The 26,163-nt window shown below is 41.8% G+C and overlaps 1 protein-coding gene and 2 long non-coding RNA genes across 3 annotated transcripts in view; all 3 read left to right on the forward strand.

Moving 5' to 3' along the window:
* LOC136470607 (uncharacterized) overlaps nt 1-11,730 on the forward strand; it is a 40,547-nt gene extending 28,817 nt beyond the window's left edge. Inside the window, 1 exon segment of the mRNA XM_066468392.1 lies at nt 11,474-11,730. Within this exon segment, the coding sequence (XP_066324489.1) occupies nt 11,474-11,730 (257 nt within the window).
* Nucleotides 11,731-15,682: 3,952 nt separating this feature from the next.
* Nucleotides 15,683-16,055, forward strand: LOC136474890 (uncharacterized). The gene is made up of 3 exons (XR_010763037.1): nt 15,683-15,720; nt 15,806-15,904; nt 15,986-16,055. It is a non-coding gene; the product is annotated as an uncharacterized lncRNA (long non-coding RNA).
* A 6,844-nt stretch (nt 16,056-22,899) lies between these two features.
* Nucleotides 22,900-23,328, forward strand: LOC136474889 (uncharacterized). The gene is made up of 3 exons (XR_010763036.1): nt 22,900-22,960; nt 23,044-23,171; nt 23,245-23,328. It is a non-coding gene; the product is annotated as an uncharacterized lncRNA (long non-coding RNA).
* Nucleotides 23,329-26,163: the final 2,835 nt, after the last annotated feature.

Consider the following 26,163-nt stretch of genomic DNA (forward strand, 5'->3'; position numbering starts at 1 on the left):
CTAGGGTGTTATAGAGTCCATTCCCCAAGCGAGTTCATCGTGAGCCATGGTCCTTTGGTTTCTCGGATAGGAAACTTGGCCATGACCTACGACGAGCGAGGGTACTGGCCCCTCTAGGTAGGTGAACTCCGAGATGCAGCCCTGAGGGTAGTTCTAGGGGTGTGTCTACCGTGGGCCATGGAACTTAGATTTCTAGGATGGAGGTCTGGTTTATGGCTGATGGCGGATGCAGGTGTTGGCCTGTTGGTGCTGATGAACCCGTAGCTTTCACGGTGGATGTGATCACCACGGGCCATTCCACTAGCGAGTCCACCAACGGTGCGAGGAGCCATCGTTTCCTTCTCCACAAATGAGAGTGCACGACTGTCCCCTACCTAGGGCACCAACTATTAGTGTTTTATAAACCAGACTAGTAAATTTATACGATTGTCATGCTACTCTATGAAGATGATGGCAGCATTCAATAGACACGATCATTTATACTGGTTTAGGCCAGAGCCCTATGTCTAGTCTTAGAGATGATCGAGTGTGTGTTCCTCGCTTGAATGCTCTAAAGTTCTTACAATGGGGGTGCAAGAATAGTGAAAAAGGTGGTAGGACCTATGCTAGATGAGGGGTAGCCTGAAGAGAAGCTTCAGGAGCCCTACTAGTGTGGTGGATGAATGGAATGGTAGAGGATGAAGAATGTGAATGTGTCCTCAAATGGGAGCCCTGGCTGCCCTTATATAGAGTTCGGAGCCAGGGCTTATTACAAATAGGTGGTACCCTCGACCGAAGGGTCAAGAGCCTAAGAGAGGTCCTAGCTAACTTGGCTTGCAAGCTATACCATATTCTGGTGCTTGTTTGGTCGTGGCTTCTGTCAAGGTCTTGTGGACGCATTATGGCAAGATGCGACGTGGTTCTACTGTGTCGGGCGTGGTGGCACTATAGACATGGCGGGGGTTCATCATCCATCCTACACAACACAATATCCATCATGGCCTTTGTTGCCTTTCCCTAGTTTTTGGGGCATTGTACCTGAGTTGGTAGCCACCCCGGGTCGCTGGTTGTTTGGTGGCTTTGCGGGGCTGAGGGCCACGTCTCTGATCGTTGGGGTTAGGGCCTTCAGCCGGTCTGGATGGCCTCTATGTCGAGACCTTTGTCGCGGATCCCATTCCCTAGTGGGTGGGATCATACATGTCTTGTCGGTCCGTATTTGGACGATGGTTATCGTACCTGTTGTCACCGTCGTGCGATGTTGTCTCGTTGGTGCGGCGTGGCACAAGGATGATGTCTAACCAGGCCAAGGTGATGGTTGTCCCCTCAACCCTTATGAGGTCAGTGTGGCATGCCTACTCTTGTGAGAGTAAGCACACTAAATCACGCTCGACCTCTTCCCATCCTGCCTACAGGTCGTGACAGGGGAGATGTCGCGCGTCCTTCGTTTGGCTGAGATAGGAGAAAGGGTCACCACCGACCCTAGCCTAGGCATTGGTTTGACATGCCTGACTTAGTTGGGCCTCGGTCGTTCAAGCCATTGCTAGCTGGTGAGTGGTGGGCCACCAGGCCTACCAACTATTTGGTGCCTTGAGACATTCTAGGGTCATAACCCTGACAGAATGATTACATGAGGGTCCAAAATTTGCACATCAATTGAGCTATCCTAGAAGAGCATTACTTTGTACCATGTGGGGACCTTACCCTTTGTTTAGTGTGAGATGACTATGTTGAAGAGAGAAATTCAGCTGGGATCCCTTTATTTTTCAAGCTGGCAACCTGGTTCTTCTGTAAATTTCATATGCTGAGCACTTGATATTCCATGACATATGAAGAATAACAGGAAAAGCAGATCTATGGCTAATAAATCTTACCATTAATGCTGGTTAGCAGATTTTTCAATCGAATCAAGGAACTGTTAGTATGAACTTCCAAGTAATAAACGCTATCGCATTATGGAAAATATATCGGATTAGTTCACCTATCAAGGGTGAAATGACAAGAACAATGGTTGTCTTCACCAGAGCTAGAATCTGATAGCACATTGACTTTACACCACCAGTTGGCATCAAACAAAAGCAATCTCTTCCTGTAGATAAATTGTTTAACATATTAAACAAAACCCACAACTTTGAAAACATCTCAGCAACACAAGTGCTAGCCAATATAAATATAAGGACACACAAGCACAGTAAGCTAGCAGACCTAATAGAACAACTTCTATAGCTTCGAGTTATTTTCCACAAAATTCCGAATATCCAAAATATCGGTTCAAGATGCTCTCGAGCTCCTTAGACCATCTCCAACAACGTAGGCAAAGGGGCACCCAAACGCAAAATCTGTCATGCACAGTGTTTTGCATATCAAAAACACGGTGCCAACAGAGGACGCAAACCAAGCCCCCATTTTGTGTACCAGGTGGGTGGGTAGGCAAAAAAGGATCGTCTGTCTCCCCGACGCAAAACACTGTAGCGAACGACGACGGTGAGGCACGCCTACACGTGGAAGCTCCGTGCAGGGGAGGTTGCATCCACACCATCGGTGGAGGTTGCCCCATCGCCGAGGTTGGCCTATATCTTCTGCGTCACGTCTCGGAGGTGGCCCACGCTGTCCACCAGGTTCTCCAGGCAGTCGCGCACGGGGCCCACCTAAAAGCTCTAGTTTGGTTTTAGTTAATTGATGAAACCCTAAGTGCTAACCTAGCTTATCAAGATGATCATGAGATAGGTAGCATCACTCTAAATGATGAAGCAATGACGAAGATTATGACATTGGTGATGATCAAATGCTTGAACTTGGAAAAGAAGAAAGAGAAAAAACAAAAGGCTCAAGGCAAAGGTATAAAATGTAGGAGCCATTTTGTTTTAGTGATCAAGACACTTAGTGAGTGTGATCACATTTAGGATAGATAGCCATACTATTAAGAGGAGTGAAACTCGTATCGAAATGCGGTTATCAAAGTGCCACTAGATGCTTTAATTCATTGCATATGCATTTAGGATCTAGCGGAGTGCTAACACCCTTGAAAATATTTGTGAAAATATGCTAACACATGTGCACAAGGTGATACACTTGGTGGTTGGCACACATGAGCAAGGGTGAAGAAGTTTGAAGTGAAATGGAGTTGGTCGCAAAGATGCTGGCGTCGGTCAACTGACCGGACGCTGGATCACCCAGCGACCGGACGCTGAAGGGCTACGTCCGATCGAGTTGTCAGAAGGCACAGTGACTAGGGTTAAGCACCGGACACTGGTCTATGTCCGGTCAAGCATGACCGAACACGTCCGGTCGGCAAAAGATGGTTTTGGGATCTTACTTGAAATGACCGGACACTGAGGTCTGAGCGTCCGATCACTTGTACCGGAGCGTCCGGTCACTTATGCCGGAGCATCCGGTCAGTTAATAGCCATTGAGATCTAGCGGCTCAGGTTTAACTTAGAATGACACGTGGCTTACATTGGGCGATCGGACGTTGGATCCAGCATCCGGTCAACTGGACCGGTGCGTTCGGTCACCCCGATCAATACCCAGTGAAGGGATACAATGGCTCTATTTCATGGGGGCTTCTATTTAAGTCCCATGGCCGGTTCTAGCCCACACTCTTGCATATTTTCATTGACATAGCAACCTTGTGAGCTTAGCCAAAGCCCTCCCACTCATCTCCATCATTGATTCATCATCTTTGTGAGATTGGAAGAGAATCCAAGTGCATTGCTTGAGTGATTGCATCTAGAGGCACTTGGTATTCGTGTTGTGCTGCGGATTTCGCTTGTTACTCTTGGTGGTTGCCACCACCTAGATGGCTCGGTGCCATGGTGGAGGATCGGCACGAGTTGGTGATTGTTCGTAGCCGTCTCCAGTGATTGTGAGGGGAGTTGTACCTTCCCCGACGGAGTGCCAAAAGGTAACTCTAGTAAATTGCTCGTGTCATTAAGTTACCTCACTTGTGGGTAGGTTCTTACGGTATTCAATCGTGTGGACGAGGTTTGTGAAATACCTCTTAGCCGCCGAACCACCAAGTGTTGGTCGACACAACAGGGACGTAGCGTGTTGGCAAGCACGTGAACCTCGAGAGAAAATCGGTTGTCTCTTGCCCTTTGGTATTCTCCTGGTGATTGATTTCATCTTCATCTTGTGATTGGTTCATCCCTCTACATGGCGGTATAATCACCCTACTCACTCATTTATATTCTTGCAAACTAGTTGTGGCAAGCTCTTTAGTGTAATTAGAATTGAGAGCTTGCTTTGTTATTTTAAGTTTATCTAGTGAAGCTCTTTAGAGTAGCAAGATTGAGAGCTCTTAGTGAGTAGTAACTTTGCAAGTTATGTGCCTAGTAATCATTGCTACTAGAATTGTTGGATAGGTGGCTTGCAACCCTTGTAGTGCTAGAGCAAGTTTGCATTTTGCTATTTGTCATACTAATCAAATTGCTCTAGTTGATTTATAGATTTTTAAATAGGCTATTCACCCCCCATCTAGCCATATTAGGACCTTTCAAGTGGTATCAGAGCCATGGTCACCATTTTATTGAAGGCTTAACAACCTCGGTGTCAAATTATAACTCAAGTTGTGTTCAACCATGTGGGGGGTAAACCATCATTCTTTGATGGCATATGCTATGATTATTGGAAGAGAAAGATGAGGATGTATCTTAGTTCAATCAATGATCAAGTATGGGAAGTGACCGAGAATGATTATGCTATCATTGATCCCGACAATCCCACCAACCAAGACAAGACTAACAAGCAATGCAACACAATGGCTCTCAACCCCATATACAATGCAATTGATTTCAAGGTGTTTGAGCAAATTAAGGATTGTAAAAGAGCAAATGGGGTGTGGACAAGATTGGAGGAAACATATGAGGGCACACCAGTGGTGAAGAGTGCCAAGTTATACATTCTCAAGGATAAATTGACAAGCTTCAAGATGAAGGAAGATGAGAGCATTCTGGAGATGTTCCATCGATTATAAGTAATTATTAATGACTTGAAGGCTTTGGGAGAGAAGATCAAGGATGATGATATCTCTCATCAGTTCTTGATGTGCCTACCTTCAAGATTTGAGATATTAAGATTGCTAATCATAAGAGGAGGATTGAAGGATATTACCCCCAACCAAGTACTAGGTGATGTTATGACACAAGAGACATACCGTGTGGAAAGAGAGGGGGATGACAAGGATGACAAGAAGGAAGAAGAAGACAAGAAGAAGAAAAGCATAGCATTCAAGGCTAGTTTATCATCATCAAAGAACAAGGGCAAGTCCAAGAAAGAATCAAGTGATGATGATGATCTTAGTGATATTGATGGTGAAGCTATGACTCTCTTTGTACGCAAGATGGGAAAATTCATAAAGAAGAAAGGGTATGGTGCAAAAAAGAGAAGAGATCACACCAAGAAGAAAGAGTATGTGAGAAGATGTTATAATTGCAAGAGCCCTGATCATGTAGTAGCAAATTGTCCATATAATAGTGATAATGATGAGGATGAGAAGAAGAAGCACAAGGAGGATAAGAAAGAAAAGAAGGAGAAGAAGGAGAAGAGAATGACCTTCCAAAAGAAGAAGGGTGGAGGCTATGTAGTCACTTGGGATAGTGATGGTTCCTTGAATGGTGATAGCTCTAGTGATGATGACAAGAAATCTATAAAGAGAGCACTAGCAAGCATCGCCATCAACAAGAAGCTCTCCATCTTCAACACTCCATCGACATATCTCATGGCAAAGCCTACCAAGGTAAAATATGATGAGAGTGATGATGATGAATGTGAAAGTGACTCTTGTAGAAATAATAATGATAATGATGATGATGAGGATGAGGAGTACACCAAGGAGGAGCTCTTGGACATGTGTGAGCAAGTGCACGCTTGCAATGAGATGAATAGAAAGAAGTGCAAATAATTGCGCAAGAAAGTAAAATTTCTTGAGCAATCCTTTGATGAGCTCAATGCTACTCATGAGAGGATAATGGAAGCCCATAAGAAGCTTGGTAAAGCTCACTCCAAGCTTGAAAAGGCTCACTCCTCTCTCATTGAGCAAGTCAAAGTGGAGGAAGCCAAGAAGGAGTAAGTGATCATATCATGTGATGTGGGACTAACATGTGATCTTATTGATGAATCTATTCTTGTTGCTCCCACTAACACTTCTTGTAGCACTACCACTTATACTTCACCCTTAAGTGATGGTCTCACTTGTGAAAACTCACTAAAAGTGGAAAATGAGACCCTCAAGAAGGAGGTGAATGAGCTCACTTATGCCTTAGGCAATGCCTATGGTGGAGATGCCTGCTTGCTAAAGTGTTTAGGTAACCAAAAGTTTTCTCTCAACAAAGAGGGATTAGGCTATACCCCTAAGAAAGGCAAGGCGGCCTTTGTCACTCCTAAAGTTAGCTTTGTGAAGGGCAATGGTCGATTTTGTAATAGATGCAAGCAAGTTGGGCATATAGAGCAACATTGCAAGATTAACAAGAACAAGCTACCTAATGTATCCTCAATTAAATTTGATTCTTGTTACATGCTTTTTAAGGGTGCCAACGGTGTGAAGGCTAAGTTCATTGGTACACCAATTGTGGGCCCAAAGAAAAAGGCCATTTGGATACCAAAGACCTTGGTAACTAACCTACAAGGACCTAAGTAAGTTTGGGTACCTAAAAAGAATTGATCTTCTTTTATAGGTAAATTATAAAGCCGAAGGAAAGCATTGGGTGCTTGATAGTGGGTGCACACAACACATGACCGGTGATCCAAGAATGTTCAATTCAATCAATGAAAACAAGAGCAATGGGGTTGATAGTATCACATTTGGTGACAATGGCAAAGGCAAGGTCAAAGGGCTTGGTAAGATTGCAATATCCAATGACTTGAGCATTTTCAACGTGCTATTAGTAAAGAGCTTGAACTTCAACCTATTGTCGGTAGCTCAATTATGTGATTTTGGTTTCAAGTGCATATTTGGTGTGGATGATGTAGAGATTATAAGTGTAGATGGCTCTAACTTGATATTCAAAGGATTTAGATATGAGAATCTATACTTGGTTGATTTCAATGCTAGAGAAGCTCAATTGTCAACATGTTTGATCACTAAGTCTAGCATGGGTTGGTTATGGCATAGAAGGCTTGGTCATGTTGGAATGAAATAATTGAAAAAATTGATTAAGCATGACTTAGTTAGAGGCTTGAAAGATGTCACTTTTGAAAAGGATAAACTATGTAGTGCATATCAAGCCGAAAAGCAGTTGGTAACATACATCCTAAGAAGAGCATGATAAGCACATCTAAGGCATTTGAGTTGATGCACATAGACTTATTTGGACCAACCACATACACCAGCATTGGTAGAAACAAATATGGATTTGTGATTGTGGATGATTTCACTAGATACACATGGATGTTCTTTCTTATTGATAAGAGTGATGTGTTTGCAACATTCAAATCATTTGTCAAGGGCATTCATAATGAGTTTAAAACAACCATCAAGAAAGTGAGAAGTGACAATGGAAGTGAGTTCAAGAACATAAGAATTGATGAGTTGTGTGATGAATTTAGAATTAGACATCAATTCTCGGCTAAGTACACTCCACAATCAAATGGCCTAGTTGAAAGAAAGAATAGAACTTTAATTGACATGGCAAGATCAATGTTGAGTGAGTACAATGTGAGTCATTCATTTTGGGCTGAAGCAATCAACATGGCTTGCTATTATAGCAACCGACTCTATTGTCACCCCATAATGGAGAAGACACCTTATGAGCTATTGAATGGGAGAAAGCCCAACATAGCATACTTTTGAGTTTTTGGTTATAAATGCTACATATTAAAGAAAGGCACTAGATTGAGCAAATTTGAAAAGAAATGTGATGAAGGTTTCTTGCTTGATTACTCCACTACTATTAAGGCTTATAGAGTGTGAAATTTGGCTAGTGGTACTCTTGAGGAGGTTCATGATGTGAAGTTTGATGAAATAAATGATTCCCAAGAGGAAGATGAGAATCTAGATGATGTAAGAGGCACTCAATTGGTCAATGCAATGAAAAATATGGACATTGGTGAGTTAAGGCCTAGAGTGGTGATTAATATTGAAGATGACAAAAATCAAGTACTCTCTAACTCAAATGTGCAAGCTAGTGGTTCTCATGATCAAATCCAAGCAAGCACTAGTAATGACAATGTGCAAGATCAACAAATGGCTAGTTCATCATCTCAACCAAGTGATCAATCAAATGCTAGCAATCAAGTGCAAGTGCTTCAATCAACCAATGTTGCAAGAGATCATCCATTGGACACTATCATTGGTGATATTTCGAGAGGTGTGCAAACAAGATCAAGATTGGCTTCATTTTATGAGCATTTCTCATTTGTGTCATCTATTGAACCTAAGAAGATAGATGAAGCTTTGAGGGATGTTGATTGGGTCAATGCTATGCATAAAGAGCTAAACAACTTCATAAGAAACCAAATATGGGATTTAGTTGAGAGGCCTAAGGATCATAATGTGATTGGAACCAAGTGGATCTTTTGGAACAAGCAAGATCAAGATGGGATAGTAATAAGGAACAAAGCAAGATTAGTGTCTCAAGGTTACAATCAAGTTGAAGGTCTTGACTTTGGAGAAACATATACCCCGGTTGCAATATTGGAAGCAATTAGGATCTTGCTAGCTTATGCTTGTGCCCACAACATCAAGTTATACCAAATGGATGTGAAAAGTGCATTTCTCAATGGGTACATCAATGAGCTTGTGTATGTTGAGCAACCTCCCGGTTTTGAAGATGAAAAGAAACCCAACCATGTTTACAAGTTGAGAAATGCTTTGTATGGATTGAAACAAGCACCTAAAGCATGGTATGAGAGATTGTGGGATTTCCTACTCTCTAAGGGATTCAAGATGGGAAAGGTTGACACCACTCTCTTCACCAAGAAGCTTGGAAATGACTTGTTTGTGATGCAAATCTATATTGATGATATTATTTTTGGGTCAATAAATCAAGAATTTTATGAGGAGTTTGGCAAAATGATGGCTAATGAGTTTGAAATATCTATGATTAGAGAGCTTATCTACTTCTTTGGTCTTCAAATGAAGCAAATGAAGTATGGTACATTTGTGAGTCAAGGCAAGTATATCAAGGACATGCTCAAGAAGTTTAAAATGGATGATGCTAAAGCTATTAGTACACCAATGGGGACAAGTGGAAGCTTGGATAGTAATGCTAGTGGCAATATGGTGGATCAAAAGATGTATCGGTCTATGATTGGAAGCCTATTCTATGTGACCACATCAAGGCCAGATCTGATGTTTAGTGTATGCATGTGTGCTAGATTTCAAACCTCACCAAGAGAAAGTCATTTAAAGGCAACTAAAAGAATATTGAGGTACTTAAAGCATACACAATATGTTAGATTATGGTATCCTAAAGGAGCAAGATTTGAGTTGATTGGATATTCGAACTCTGATTATGCGGGATGCAAAGTTAAAAGAAAGAGCACATCGGGCATATGTTAACTATTAGGAAGATCACTTATGTCTTGGTCATCAAAGAAGCAAAATAGTGTAGCACTTTCAACCGCCAAAGCGGAATACATTTTGGCCGGTAGTTGTTATGCACAATTACTTTGGATGAAGGCCACTTTGAGTGATTTTGGAATCAAGTTCAAGCAAGTGCCATTGCTATGTGATAATAAAAGTGTCGTAAAGCTCACCAACAATCTGGTTCAACACTCAAGAACAAAGCATATAGATGTCCGTCATCACTTCATAAGAGATCACCAACAAAAAGGGGACATTTGCATAGAGAGTGTGGCACCGAAGATCAACTTGCCGACATCTTCACCAAGCCACTTAATGAAAAGAGGTTTTGCAAGCTAAGGAATGAATTGAACATACTTGACTTCTCCAATATGTGTTGATGCACCCCCAATTTATATGACATGCCTCTCCTTCGAGCAATCTAAGGTAAAAGTTGTTTGACATGGCATACATCCTTGCTAAGGACATGATTAGTGCATCTAGACATATTTCACATTTGAATAAGCTTATTCATGAAAATCAAATGAATTTGATGCTTGTATGGTACCACTATTGCTTGTATGTTTGAAATGATCTAGTGGTAGTATATGACATGTTTGTGGGCTTGTAAACCTAGTGTTTAATCTATAAAATTAGCTATAAGTGTTTAACTCAACATGGTATAAGATAACCCTTATTTGGAGGTGTGAAGAAGCTTGTCCTTGGATCAAACCGAGTTAAATATCTTTTATAAGTAATCTAGATTGAACCAATTTAGGAAAATAATCCTCACTTCACATGGTTTCACCCCAACCTATCTAAAATTTGAGCTCTCTTTTTGTGCTAATTGTTGACAAAGGGGAGAGAAATTCACAAAGATAGTAAGATAGGGGGAGCAAACAAATGAAATAACATTGTAAGGGGATCAATCGAAATTGCACACAAGTAGGGGGAGCAAGCTCATAAACTTGTATGTTGCATTTGAATGTGCATTTCACATATTTGCTTGCATGGCACAAGTCTTTAATTTCAATATCCATGCTTGCGTGGTGCATGCTAGTTATAGGTTTGAATATTGAAATGAAAAACTAGCATGCATAGGCTAAAGTAACTAGACCTATGTTCATTCTATGGAAACTAGACACTTGCTTGTAATATTGATCTCATGAGGTATTCTAGTTTTTGTGTATGTCTAGTTACTAATGGTGCTAAGGATGGTATATTGGTGCACTTCGATTGGTATCACGCTTCAAAGGTCCATCTCTTATATCTTAGCATCATTTGGTAGAAATTGTCTCCTATATTTTCTATCTAATCATATGTGCAAAGCTTCAATCCAAACTCTTAGCACATATGTAGGGAGAGCAATTGCTATCATATGGAGTTTATAAAACTTGTCCATATCCTTTACACATGGTAAATATGCTTGACAAGCAACATGGATTCAAATAAACTTTAATTCATATCTTTGTATAAGGGTTGTCGTCAATTACCAAAAATGGAGAGATTGAAAGCTCTAGTTTGGTTTTGGTTAATTGATGAAACCCTAAGTGCTAACCTAGCTTATTAACGGGGACATAGCGTATTGGCAAGCACGTGAACCTCAGGAGAAAATCGGTTGTCTCTTGCCCTTTAGTATTCTCCCGGTGATTGATTTTATCTTCATCTTATGATTGGTTCATCACTCTATATGGCGGTATAATCACCCTACTCACTTATTTATATTCTTGCAAACTAGTTGTGGCAAGCTCTTTAGTGTAATTAGAATTGAGAGCTTGCTTTATTATTTTAAGTTCATCTAGTGGAGCTCTTTAGAGTAGCAAGATTAAGAGCTCTTAGTGAGTAGTAACTTTGTAAGTTGTATGCCTAGTAATCATTGCTACTAGAATTGTTGGATAGGTGACTTGCAACCATTATAGAGCTAGAGCAAGTTTGTATTTTGCTATTTGTCATACTAATCAAATTGCTCTAGTTGATTTGTATATTTTTAAATAGGCTATTCACCCCCTCTAGCCATATTAGGACCTTTCACCACCACCACCATCGGCCGCGACCCAGACACCTTCTTCGTGCCCTTTGCGTCGGCGCCAAATCCATCGCACAAGCGGCCCACATACGCGGACGCGGTGCGCGCGCGGTCCGTGCTCACCGACAGCGCAGCGCGCGCCAGCTCCTGTGGGCTCCGTGGCGGTGGGGAGCCCCCGTACGACGCCAGGCTCTGCTCGCACACTAATGGGTACTGTGTCACGTGACCTGCAGATGAAGGCGCTGGCCACCGGTGATGCAGCCGTGATGGCCAGGAACGCCGCTGCGGCGGCAGCGAGGAGTAGGCCTAGGCGAGCCATGATTGCCGAGCTGGTGCGGCTATGCGGGGAGTGTGCAGTGCAGCGGGGCAAGCATGCAGCTCATGGAGTCACAGTGGAGAGTGCTGGCTACTTCACTTGAATGAATGATTGAATGGGTATCGTGTTGGAGAAGACGAGATTTGGGTCCGTGACCCTTATACTGTAGGTGACCTATATTATTGAATGGGTATTGTGTTTGGGTTGTTTTTGTTGGAGACAGTCTTAGGAGCCTTCTTTTCACGCCCTGATGCCCCCTTAATCTGAAGTATGCCTTTCATTTGAGTGAACACCACAATGCGTAAGAAGGAATCAAAGAACGCCATGATCACCTCAAGCATTTTGACGGTTGTGACGCAATAGGAACAGGCTTACTATAGGGCGGCGTGGAGATTCAATTGAACCCCAATCACTTGGAAAATAAACTTCCCTACCCACACTTTGTGTCCCAATTCCTATGGCATCGACTAAGGTTGATCTTGCGCGAGCTGATGAGAAGTTCATCAAAAAGGGAAAAAATAAGACGAAGAAATCAACGGGACCGAACCATACATGGGTGCATCAGATTAAGACGCTACCACTCATCATCAGGAAGGTAATCCATCGAGTTTTATTTGTGAGTGACTTTTTCAATGGCAAAAGGGTAATTTTGCATGCCACTTCACCGTATCCCGTCCAAACCAACCCGTGTCGGTGGGTTTTGAACAATGAAGCACCAAACCCTTACCGATACCCTCTCTTCCCAAACCATATACCTAAACATGGGTTTGGAGCAATCTATTTTCCTATTTCCCTTTCCCACTCCCTGTTTCCATGCCACCTCAGAAGCTTTATCCTCTCTGCCCGACTGAAGTGAATTGAGCTGGATGCTCGCGCGGGACGCGGGTCAGGTGCTAGGCGAGGGATGGCTCCGGCGATGGCCTAGGCACCAGTGCTTGTCCTCGTCCACACCTCCACACCTCCACCAGCGGCCTAGGGTTTGAAACTTCAGTAAGCTGCTCGCCCACGTGACCAACACCTAGGTCTAGGCGAGTGCAGTTCTGCGAGGTGTGGCAGCATGCAAAGCAGCTAGGTGAGGTGTAGCTCCGCTGTCCCTTGCGACGACGCGAGGTTGAGCCATGGTGGACCCATGCAGTGAAGCATGGTGCGGCCCCACACAACCTAGGCAGTGAGGCGAGACATTGTTGGCTGAGGTCGATAAGGAGCGTGTCGGTGTTTCGGACCGGGGGGTCCTCAACCAACTAGTGAATTTGAACTGCGTGCCCCTAATCTCGGATGGTGATGCAAAGAGACACAAGGTTTATACTGGTTCAGGCAATCGATGCCCTACGTCCAGTCTGAGAGATCGATCTTGTATTGCTTGCACCGAAGTGCTTATAGTAGGGGGTTACAAGCTAGGTGAGAGAGGGAGCTAGTCGCAGGTCTCGGCGTGGAGCGGTGCGGGCTGCTTGAGACGTTGCTCTCAGGCCGCGGGGAGAGTGTGCGTGAGGGCCGGCATGGTCTCGATCCATAGAAACAGCCCTGGCTGCTTCCTTTTATAGCCATAAGGAGGGAGCCAGGAGTACATGAGAGAGCTACACGTGGAGCCTTAGCGAGGAAGGAAGATCTAGTACTGTGGCCTATTCCTGTAGCAGCATAGTGTCAGGAATGGCAATTGGTACTTGATCACTAGTGCGTCATGCCAGCCATGCCCAGGGCTGTTGAAGTCGTAGGAGTCCTCGTTGACGTTTAGTCAGCATGGCCTCCGCTGTAGGTGACATGCCGTGCCTTGTGAATTTTTGACTTGGTGGCGCGCCGAGGCCTGGCAGGTGTTTGTGGCTGACCGCGCCGAGGCCTGATTTGCCGAGGCTCGGGAGGTGACCTGAGTATGATGTGGGGGCCTTGGTGGTCAGCGTCGTACCTGGTTTAGGTGGAAAAGTGTAGGGCGTGTGTCCGCAGGGCATGGTAACCCCTGCACCGTCAGTAAGGGATGGTAAAAAGAAGATTCGACCATTGTCCCATCGCTCCTGTTGCTGTACCCTACCGGTCGTGGCTGACGTAGTGAGTGTAGATGTAGTGAGATCCATTCCATGGCCCCAATCCCCGCAAACCAGACCTGCAATTTTTTTTCTCGGTGGTGCAGGCGTAAGGTTCCGAGCAGAGCTCGGATGGCTAGCTCAGCTGGTGGACAGGCAGCCGCACGCGAGTTCGATTCTCTAGAATCGCACTCGTGTTTCTCATCGGGGTTCGTCCCCAAATAAATTCTGTTGTCTCACGCGTGGAGTCACAAAGGAAATACGACGCGCCCCGTCGCCCACAGATCCATGGCTGGACCCGGTGATCTCACAAAGAACGTGATCTAGTGATCTAAGTATAGTTATATGTTTGCTTATGTATGTGTGGTGTGAATGTGATGTGCTTGTGTAGAGTTGATGTGTGTCTGTACACGAGCGGATACTATAGTTGTCCCAGATGAGAGGAAAAAAAATCAGCCCATCCCAGGCCCATCGGTGGCTTGATTATATATACAAACTTGTAACCATAACCTTTTAGTTCTTCGATCCCCATTCCCCAGCCACTCCCGCAGCCGCCAGAGTCCTAGGCGCAGACGCCGCCCGCGGCCTGGGCGCGATTCACGCCGCCGCGCGCGCTGCCGCTTGTCCTCGCCGGCCAACGCGCCAAGCTCCTGCGCCCTCCCTTTGGAAAAAGTCTACTTAACCCCCCACCTATCATACTTGGTCTACTTCACCCCCTCAACTATGAAACCGTCTGTTTTACCCCCTGAACTGTCTAAAACCGTCTGGCTTACCCCCCGGGGCGGTTTGCTACAGTAACAGCAAGATTTAGGGTTTCCGGTTTGCTACAGTAACTGTGGATTTGCTACAGTACCCATGGTTTTGGATTTTCTTTTTTATTTATTTTCGGTGAATTTTTGAAAAATCATAGTAAATCATAGAAAAATCATAAAATAAAAAATCTAATTTTATTGGACTCCACATGAGTAGATCTACATAGTGAATATATAATACGGTATACTTTAGTACAAAATTTTTACTGTAGCCTTAGATTAATTGGAAAATCCAATTTTGTCTGTAATTAATTGGAATATTTCATAGCTGCAGCTTCTATGGTCCAATTGTGGTGAAATTTTTATGGTACGCTAATTATTGTATGCTTGAACTATAGTAAAAATTTCGTACTCATTGGACTATGTATAACTTAGTTATAGATAAATTCTAATTAATTGGACCACAGGTAGCAAACCCACCATCACTGTAGCAAAACCGCCGCTGAAAACCGCCCCAGGGGGTAAAACAGACGGTTTTAGATAGTTCAGGGGGTAAAACAGACGGTTTCATAGTTGAGGGGGTGAAGTAGACCAAGTATGATAGGTGGGGGGTTAAGTAGACTTTTTCCCCCTCCCTTTCGTGCAGCATCCCGGAGCCCCCTCAGCCAGACATCGCTAGTCGCTGCCTGGTACCTCGATCTGCCGGAAAGATGGCTATTGCCGTGTTGCGTCTCCTTTTTCTCATCCTGCTAGTGAACAGAAGAGGCGTATCTTGTCTTTTTGCATCTACTTTCTCATCCTGACACAAGCACTTTTGTATTTGTGAGATTTTGTTATTGATTTGTTTGCGATTTTGGCCGCAAAGGAGCTGTGATTTGTATAACTAAACAATTTTATTTCATGTTGGTGCAAGATGTGTTTGTGGTGAACATTTCTTTTTTCTAGATTGTTGATTGATCAGATTAATTTTTTCCAAACTTTACTGGTTGTGACTCACATTTCGCTTTCTTTAATTCTGCTTCAGTTTGAAAGATGGTAGCAAGTAAGAGAGCTGCTGCTGATCCCACGAAATCCTCAAATGAAAAAAAGAACTTGCAGTGGGGAAGGTGGGACAACTGAGTCATTGATTTCAGGTCTGCTTGTTCTTCCTTTTTTTTTCCTGCATGTATTTTCTATGACCGTTACAGCACTCACAGATATCCTGTATCATGTAACTAGATGAATTACGCTGGGACAATCAAGGTATCTGGAGTGAGTTGGGTGAAGAAGTTGCAACAGATTTGTCTAAAAGTGTTGTCGCACTTGCTTTGTCTGATGGTGATTACACTGCTTTACCCTTAGTTTTCAGATAATTGAACATTGTTAGATGTGAATGATATAAATTATGATCTTGTGTAGGACACAAAGTGCTATTTGCATCCTCTGGCGTAGCTATAGAACGCCGGAGGAACGTCACAAAGTTTGTTACGCAGCAAGTTTGGTTAGAGCTTTACAACAAGGCCATAGTAACATTAAGGTTGGTGTTGATAAGGACCATTTATTATTTTTTCCTTGTTTACTCAAAATAAATGTAACCATTCTATACTGTTTTCTTGCTTTATAATTATAGATTGAAGTGCACTATGAAGGAAAAGTTGTCATAGGGGTTCTGGAAGAATATAATTTGGCTCATGAAATTGCTTGTCAAAGCTACGACCACCCTTGATGTTTATTGCGTACCTCTCAATCATGTTGTGGAATTGATGCCGGAGACTAAGGTAGTAGCAGTGGCCCGAGACATATCTGGGAAACTAATGGCCACAAGCGGCAAACTTAGACGTTCAGATGGATATGACAATGGTGAAGCTGGTGGTTGTCTTATGATGTTCTCTACTTGTAAATTTTCTGAGAAACTTGCATTATTATGAGTATTTTAATCATTTAAAAAGTCCCATTGTATTCCCTCTTTTTTTTACCTTTATATTTTTATTCGTCACCGTTGACTGTACTGCAAAAAGTTTGATCTCTAATACCTTTTAAACTTTATTATAGTTAAGTTGAATGGATTTCGTATGGTTAGATCTGCAATGGAACATACTTCAAATTACATTTCTAAGTATTTTCAAATTATTATTAAACAGTAGCATTTAAGATTTCCATGAGAATGTCAATATGAGAGTGTCAATTGTGAAAGTAAGCATATTCCTTATAAATTTTGTTTCAGTGTAACCCTTGTTTCCCGCTGCTTTATTTTTTGTTCTAGGGTTGGCAGGGGGGTGCGTCTTTTGATTTTGATGGGAACTTTGTTGGCATAAACCTTGTTTTGGATATGGAAAGACCCATTATCTTGCCAAGGAGTACAATTCTTGAACGGTGGGAGCATTTACCTACATCCCCTCAAAGGTCAGTATTTTTTGGTGAAAAGGTGAAGGCTGTCACTTTCAGGTGTGCCAATATATTTCCAATTTGCTTATCTATGTTTCTAGTAGCAGCGTTTAATGTTTACCCCTAATAACAACCTGATGCTTCGGTATCTCTACTGAAAGACCAAACAGGACCAGTTGGTCCTAGTGGCATGTGTCACATTTACTCTGTTGTGTAGTAGCCATATATGTTTGTCTAACTTAAAACCGTAGAATTCTTGTTGAGACTAAAATATGCACATTATTAGTTGGGATATGGTGAATCTTGACTATGGAGGTCTGCTTTGTTTTCTTGGAATTTTTATGTCCAGGCTACCATGCATATTTCACACCTTTGGGTTGGCACTCATTGATGTTCTTGTACAGGAATAAAGGAAGAACCGAAGGTGTGAAACTCTACTCCCGTCCTCAAGGTGAGTACAAAATCACTGTTTGTAAGGTCCTCTAGTGGTTCAAATTAAGCATAACATTTATACAAAAAAACTATTAGTCTTTTACAGTTTGTATTGTAGTGTTAGCGCTAACCAATTAATGTTTTTACCATACCCGCATTGCGCATGTGCGTTGCAATGTCTGTATTATTTCAATTAAGTATATACCACAGCATACGTCTATAGATTCATCCAGAAGTACTATGATCTAAATTTTTTTATATATATACATATAAAGTCGTATCATCAACCATTCCTACATATACACATGCAGATAGTGCAATTGTTTGGTAGAATAAAATGCTACAACATATGTCTATAGATTGGTCCAGAAAAGATCTGCACACCATGAACATCAGCTGCTCCTTAAAACATAGAGATGTTCATGGGTATATTCAAGCCTAGTCACTTCTAATATGAGTGGTTGCACAATGTCATATATTTCCAATCTTACATTTGCAGAAACTTTTGTGATTGCTAGTCACTTCTAATATGAAGCAAATGCACACGAGTGGCACCAGGTATCACAGAGGGCTCCTCGACTCCATGCAGAGTTTCTATAATGCATTAGAAAGATAAACTGAACATATACGGAAAACCAATGTATTATGTTCTAATGCATTACAATAGTTAAACATTACATAGTTCAGCCTAATATTACACAATGCGACTTAGCTTAAATAGTTAAGCCCAAGCACGACTTTAAATTCAAGTGGTTCTATAGTAATATTATTATTACATATCCATTACAACAAAGTTTAGTTTCAAGTCATAAGCTAATATTAGAACACTACAAATCTTGATATTGACTCCATTTTAAGTCACAAGCACAAGCTAGTAGAGTCGCCCACATTTAATTATGGGTTTCGAGATTGTGTCATTATCTCCCACTTGGATGTCCTGAGATAAGTTGTAACGAGGTTTTTAGTAATGAAACTAATAAAAGCAGTTAGTTTTATAGAAAGATTAACGACTTACATTTTCTATGAGCCATAATTTTAAAAAAGCGTGCACTGTTTGAGTAGAGATAAGCCAATTTGATTAATAGACTGTTGAAACACACCAATAGCAAATTGTGTATCATGACATATGAGAGGGCCTCCTGAAGAATGTTGTATCCTGTAGCAGCTTGTATCCTGTAGCAGCTGCTTGCAAGTTTGATACCACTTCTAATTTCATCAATTAGTGGCCCCCTATGAAAGCAAAAGCAAAAATAAAAAATTTTAATATAAATAATAAGTCAGAAGATTTATCAGTTGACAAATTCAAAAGAAAAAGGAAGCAATGCTTACAGGATGTGTCCACCGCAGGCACCGGACACTACAAAAAAGAGTGACATATCATTATTTAACCGTAACTGCAAACGTAAGCCACGAGAATAATAATATGACACCAGAGCGGTAAGGGTTCCAGCTGCTATATTATACGTCATTCCATTAGTAAGTTCAATAGGAGGATGAAGGGTATTGAAATTTCTTTGGACAATGAGCACTGCAAGGTCAAAATCCTTATTATGGGGTACTGCAGTGGCTATCAAGTTCTCATTTGTATTACTTAGCCTCACCTGTAGAAAGTCATACTCGTGTATGAGTACATGGTCACATGTTAGCACTAAGCATGTTCTTGTGACTTCCTCTTTTTTTCAATGATAAACACGTTACCAAGAAATTCTTTCTTGTTTGTCAACCACGTCTTCTTAAGTATTCTTATTATTTGCACAACAGAATTATGGTGTCTTTCGAATGCTGCACCAACAACAATTTCAGTCGGATCGGGAAGGACTTTCATGCTAGCAACACTAAAAATAAATTAAAAAAAAATCAAATTTATCTCCTAAACTGATACCAAGAGTGACACTGAAAACAAACAAGAACACGAGGTTACAATAGAGAAGGAAATTTATGGCTAATTAGCTCATCTTTACGGTTTCATTTTCTTTCTTAGGTCGCTTATAGTGTTGAGGGATAACCAACTTTTTTAGCGTGTTTGGGCGGAGGACGAACCAAAATCTAAGGTGTGGCGAGATTTATAGCATAGACAATAAAATTTTAGATTAAAATTAGTCTACATTCCGGAATCTTAAAATCCATCCCTACTAATGTATTTTTATTGAACCATCACCACAGATTTATCAAAGTATATAAGAAAACACATCAAATAATATTGTGCAAAAATTGTCGTGTAAAAAGTTGCACATTTAATATGAACGATTTTGCACATTAGCCTTTTAGATCCATTTTTATTACCAAGGTCGCAAAAACTTGCAACCGCATCACTGGTAGGGTTCAGTCGCTACTCGCTAGCTCAGAATTTCAGATAGAAAAATAAGGCAGAATTCACAAAATAATACAACTACACAATCACAATTGTTGCCCTTTAGCTAGGTCAGCCCAAACGAACAAATTAAGCGCATAAACGGGTCAGCTATTGTGCTAAACACTTGGCCCATATAACGCAAGCATAAACGGGCTGGCTATTATGCTAAACACTCGACCCATATAACGGTTCGCTAAGTCCGTTATATGGGCCGAGTGTTTAGCACAATAGCTGGCCTGTTTATGCGCTTAATTTGTTCGTTTGGGCTAACCTAGCTAATGGGCAGCAGTTGTGATTGTGTAGTTGTGTTAATTTATGAATTCTGTCTTATTTTTCTATCTGAAATTCTGAGTTAGCGAGTAGCGATTGAACCTTGCAAGTGATGCGGTTGCAAGTTTTTGCGACCTTGGTAATAAAGATGGATCTAAAAGGCTAATGCGCAAAATCGTTATATTGAATGTGCAACTTTTTACACAGTAATTTTTGCACAATATTATTTGATGTGTGTTTTTCTTATATGCTTTGGTGAACCTGTGGTGATGGTTCGGTAAAAAGATATTAGTAGGGATGAATTTTAAGATTTCGGGATATAGATTAATTTTAATCTAAAATTTTATTGTCTATGCTATAAATCTTGCCACACTTTGATTTTGGTTCGTTCTCCGTCCAAACACGCTAAAAAAGCTGGTTATCCCTCAACGCTATAAGCAGTGTGAGAAAGAAAATGAAACCGTAAAGATGAGCTAATTAGCCATGAATTTTCTTCTCTATTCTAACCTCGTGTTACCTTGTGTTCTTATTTGTTTCCATTGTCACTCTTGATATCAGTTTTGGACATAAATTTGATTTTGTTTTTTTTTTAATTTATCTTTAATGTTGTCCGCATGGAAGTTTTTCCCAATCCGACTGAAATTGCTGCGGGTGTAGCATTCGAAAGACATCATAATTCTGTTGTGCAAATAATAGGAATACACAAGAAGACAGGCGTTGACAACCAAGAAAGAATTTCTTGGCAACAGGTTTATCATTGAAAAAAAGGAAAAAGGCATACGAACATGTTTAGTGCTAACATGTGACCATGTACTCATGCACGAGTATGACTTTCTACGGGTGAGGCTAAGTAATACAAATGAGGACTTGGTAGCCACTGCAGTACATCGTGATAAGGATTTTGACCTTGCAGTGCTCATTGTCCAAGGAAATTTCAACGCCCTTCATCCTTCTATTGAACTTACTAATGGAATGACGTATAATATAACAGCTGGAATCCGTGCCGCTCTGGTGTCGTATTATTATACTCGTGGCTTACGTCTGCAATTACGGTTAAATAATGATACGCCACTCTTTTCTGTAGTGCCCGGAGCCTACGGTCGATACATCCTGTAAGCTTTGCTTTCTTTTTTTTTCTTTTGAATTTGTCAACTGGTAAATCTTCTGATTTATTATTTATATTAATTTTTTTATTTTTGCTTTTGCTTTTATAGGGGCTACCAATTGATGAAATTAGAAGGGATATCAAACTTGCAAGTAGCTGCTACGAGATACAAGGTTTCTCAGGAGGCCCTCTCATATGTCATGATACTCAATTTGCTATTGGTGTGTTTCAACGGTCTATTAATCAAATTCATATGGCTATCTCTACTCAAATAGAAAATGTAAGTCGTTAATCTTTCTATAAAATCAATTGCTTTTATTAGTTTCATTAATAAAAACTTCGTTACAACTTCTCTCAGGACATCCAAGTGGGAGATAATGACACAATCTCGGAAACCATAATTAAATATGGGCAGCTCTACTAGCTTGTGCTTGTGACTTGAAATGGAGTCGATATCAATATTTGTAGTGTTTTACTACTACCTTATGACTTGATACTGAACTTTGTTGTAATAGTTATGTAATAATAATATTACTATAAAACCACTTGAATTTGAACTCGTGCTTTGGGGCTGCTCCCCTCAATTTCTCTTAACATTGAAACCGATCAGTTAGTTCAGGACTTCACCACTTCGAGATATTTGGCTTTTGTTTGTTTATTTCCATGTCAGTGGGTGTTATGTGTAGGTCTTATTGAATCCATTGTTGTTTGCTTTTGGCTCTGTTAAGTTGGTATTTATATTGCTCGTTTCTTGAGCACTCAACGTATTCCTTATTGGAATAGAAACTAGTTGATTATTAATGATATTATTTGAGAAGTGAAAATAACAACCGGCAAGTTGATGCTTCACTTCGTTTTTAAAAAGTAACGCTACACTTTTTCTTTTTTTCTTTCTTTTTTATGAAGTTAGTTTTGAACATTAGATCAATCACCCACGGCAGGCATAAAACTTGAATTGTAACCTTTCATTAGTTCTGCAATGGATTTGCTACATTACTTTACTGGTTAACTTGAATTGTAACCGTTCATTAGATCTGCGATGGATTTGCTACATTACTTTACTGGTTATGACCCACATTTCACTTTCTTTAATTCTGCTTCAGTTTGAAAGATGGTAGCAAGTAAGAGAGCTGCTGCTGATCCCACGAGATCCTCAAATGAGAATAAAAGAACTTGCAGTGGGGAAGGAGGGACAACTGAGTCATTGGTTTCAGGTCTGCTTGTTCTTCGTACATATACACATGCAGATAGTGCAATTGTTTGGTAGAATAAAATGCTACAGCATATGTCTATAGATTGGTCCAGAAAAGATCTGCAACACCATGAACTGCAGCTCCTTAAAACATAAAGATGTTCATGGGTATATTCAAGCCTAGTCACTTCTAATATGAGTGGTTGCACAATATGTCATTATATTTCTAATCTTACATACAATATACTATTTGCAGAAACTTATGTGATTGCTACATTACTTTATTTCGAATTAGCATGTCTGTTAATCAGCCTTCTTTCTTCAGCATATGAGGATGTTCCCAGCAAGGCACAGTCTGAGAATGGGTCTAGGGGTTACCCCACCCCCCCCCCCCCCCCCCCCCCCCCCCCCCCTACATCAAGGGATACGATCAATCGTGAGTCATTGCTTGTACACTTAGTTATCTGGCAATTGAGCCTTTTCACAGATCTGCTGTACAACTGACAATTATTATACCGTTGTCTCTTTTACCAGGTGGCATTGCTTTGCTTAATGCTCATCATGGTCCTTATGGTGAAGATGGTGTCTGGGGTGAATTCAATAGAAGTTTTTCTCTTTTCTTATCAACAAATGTTGTTGCACTTGCTTCGTTCAATGGTGAGTTTATGGTAGTGTCCAAACTCGTATTCCTATTTATATTATGACCATCAGTAGCTAATAATCAAAATTACTGTATCCAGGAGGAACAAAGTTTTTTTCATGCACAGGATTTTTCATTAACTTTGATGATGAATGTCAGACTATTCTGACTTCAGCAACCTTGGTTAGGGATCCTGATGGTTCAAATAAGATTGTTGAGGGCCTGAAGGTTGGTGCTTCTAATTACACTGTGATACTTGTTTGTCCAGGATACTGCTTAAGTATCATTGTATCATTTGCAGATTAAGGTGTTGCTTCCAAACAATCAAAGTAAAGAGGGGACATTGAAACATTGTAGTTTACAGTACAACGTTGCTCTAGTCAGTCGGCCTGTTCGCTGGTTGGTTTCTGGGCTGGTTTGGGCTGGCTGGTGCTGGTTTATTGTGAGAGAAAAACACTGTTGGCTGGCTGGTTTGGGCTGGCTGAAACCAACAAGCGAACAGGCTAAGTGTTCGTCATGTGAATCTTGAACAATGTTCAATAAATTATTCTTCCAAGGTAGTAGCTGTGGGCCGTTCTTTTGAATCAGGTGCATTAATGGCTACAAGAGGGGCACGAACCTGCTGGTCAGGCCCTTTTGATTGCAAGCATCTTTCTTACTCTACTTGTAAGATCAGTAAGGTACTATTTGTTGATTTTCTTTCTGCCCACTTACATATTACATGAATGAGTACCTTAGCCTTATTTGCAAAGCTGATGATCTCCATGTCTTGGTTAGGTTGGGATTGGATGCCCCCTTGTTGATATCGACGGGAAGTTTCTTGGTATGAACTACTATGACAAAAAAAATGGGAACCCCATTCCTCTATTTTGATGATCTCCGTGGAATCCTGCAATATTTCAAGACAAAGCAGTATGTATATTAGATTTCTTTTTTGGTATTTAAATTGCATGTTAGTGTTAGTATTTGGTTTTGTTTTGCGACTGTAATTGTATGAACATTTCGATTATCTGGTTAAAGGAGATTCAGTCACCATAATTCTCTCTATATATCTTAGCTTTTGTTTGATTGGCAGAACTGAGTATTGGTCAATGGATGGTATGAAGCGCCACATTCGTGAAGACAACTACTACAGACAAAACCGGTATGCTGATACATCTCATTACCATCTTTATAAATTTCTCATCAATTTTCATTGTGGGGAAATTTTGAATGGCAGGTGGATATTGCCTGATCCAAGTAGTATGAATGAACGTGAACGTGAAGAGGAACGCAGAGTCCTAGCCAGCCTCCACCCAACCAGCAGTCGCCGCGTCAAATATGCATACACAGGTGGTCATGTAACCGTGTTGAAGTAGGCGGTTTTTGCTCTACTCGCTGAATTGCTCTGTCTACCCAACAACCATGTATTTTATGCAGTTTCAACGAATTTTTTTGTACCATAGAATTAAAATCCAACAGACTCCATCTTTCTTCTAAGATCACAGATCCATAGATCACAAGAAATAATTTTTTTCTATGCAAAAACAAAAAAAAAAAGATATGTGATTTCGCCATGCAGTCCTCTAACAAAACCACGTCCCCAGCCCAATCTTATTTCCGTACCAGCGGCCGTTCCTTGATTCCACCGTGCAGTCCTCGTGCGCGGAGTCCCTGAGCCGGGTAGGGGGCTGGGGGCGCGGACACGAAAAAATTGGTTTTGATGGTACCGTCACATGACAAAAAATCCATGTGTTTTTTTTTTTGCCCTAAAACACATGTGTGTTGTATAGCATTTCTGTTTAGTTATGTCTGAAAGATTTCATGTTTGAACCAGTAGCCTTGTTATGTAAGTTAGATGACACTTTCTAGTTCGTGGAAAAACATGTCATTAACTGCTGAATTATGTAAGTTTAAATTGAAACTACAGCATTAGTCAGGACCTGAGAGCTAAGTTTAAACTACAACATTGTATTTTTCGCTGTACTACGCATGGCGCTTTTGTTTCTTTGTTACCGTATGCTCCTGATGGCAAACGCAAGCTACTGGCAATGAGATGCTTGTTTTGAAGTGTAACTGGCCTGTGATCGATGAGTTGCTCAGAGCCGAAATATCAGCACGCACATGATTTGATATTATCACCGCGTACAAAGGCGTTAAATCTCTGTTGATGAGCCTTAACAATCCTCTCTTTAAGCAGAAAAGCTAAACAGTGAGCTCCAATTAATAAAGCTCATACCGAGAGCTCTTTGCGAACCGTCATATCTTAAATAGACATACGATAGTAAGCAAACTGTCAGCGACTGTCGCTCGCCTCTTTCTCTCGTCACCTCACCTGGCGCCGGCAGCCAGTTTCAACTTTCTAGCGTGTCAACTAGCACAAGAGGCCTAGTAGAGTGAACCTGTACAATGTCGGTAACCAGTATCCATCTGCTGGATGCTACTGCATCTTTCACAACTGAAAGGATCATGCAGAAGTAAACGCATTCGATTGCTGAGATCGTGTCCAGATCGATCGAGAGCTAGATTTCGCCCTTTCCTAACCGGCTAGCCTGCCAGGGAGTCGGAGAAGATAGAGGAGCGGGGAGATCTGGGACTGGAAGGTAGCGTTTGGTTGGGAGACAAGTTGGGTGGGATGGTCCTGTCTCTGGTTTGTGAAACGGGATGAGTTCATTTTCTGTTTGGTTGAGAAATGATGGGATCAACCCGTTTTCTGTTTGGTTCAGAGACATTAAAAGTAGGATGAGCCACTGACATATAGGGCCCACATCCATCAGATTTTTTTCCCTTTTTTTTTCCTTTTTTCTTCTTCCTTATCCTTTCTTCTTCGTTCTTCCGTTCACCGGAGTCGGCCCGCTCGACCTTGCTCGACCCCGGGAGCCCGGACGCGCGCTGCCCCGGGCTTCCTCCGCGCGGCGCCCCGAGCCTCCTCCGCCGGTGGGGTTGGAGCTCTCGCGGCGACGGCAGGGCCGGCCCCAGAGCTCGTGCCGAGGACCTCCTTGCGGTTCGCCGGGGGCGGAGCTCGCCGTGGCCGGGCACGACGACGCCAGGGGCGGATCTCGCCGGGGCTGGGCACAACGGCGCCAGGGGCGGAGCCCGTGCTCCAATGGTCGCTCGCCGGGGCCAGGCAAGACGGCGCTAGCCCGGGGCGGAGCTCGTGCCCCCATGGCTGCGCACCGCTTCTTCCTCGACTCCAGCAACTCCGGTGAGTCCTGCTTCGTCCTTCTTCTCCAACTGTGGC

This window comes from Miscanthus floridulus, chromosome 8 (genome assembly GCF_019320115.1).
Source record: "Miscanthus floridulus cultivar M001 chromosome 8, ASM1932011v1, whole genome shotgun sequence".
Lineage (NCBI taxonomy): Eukaryota > Viridiplantae > Streptophyta > Magnoliopsida > Poales > Poaceae > Miscanthus > Miscanthus floridulus.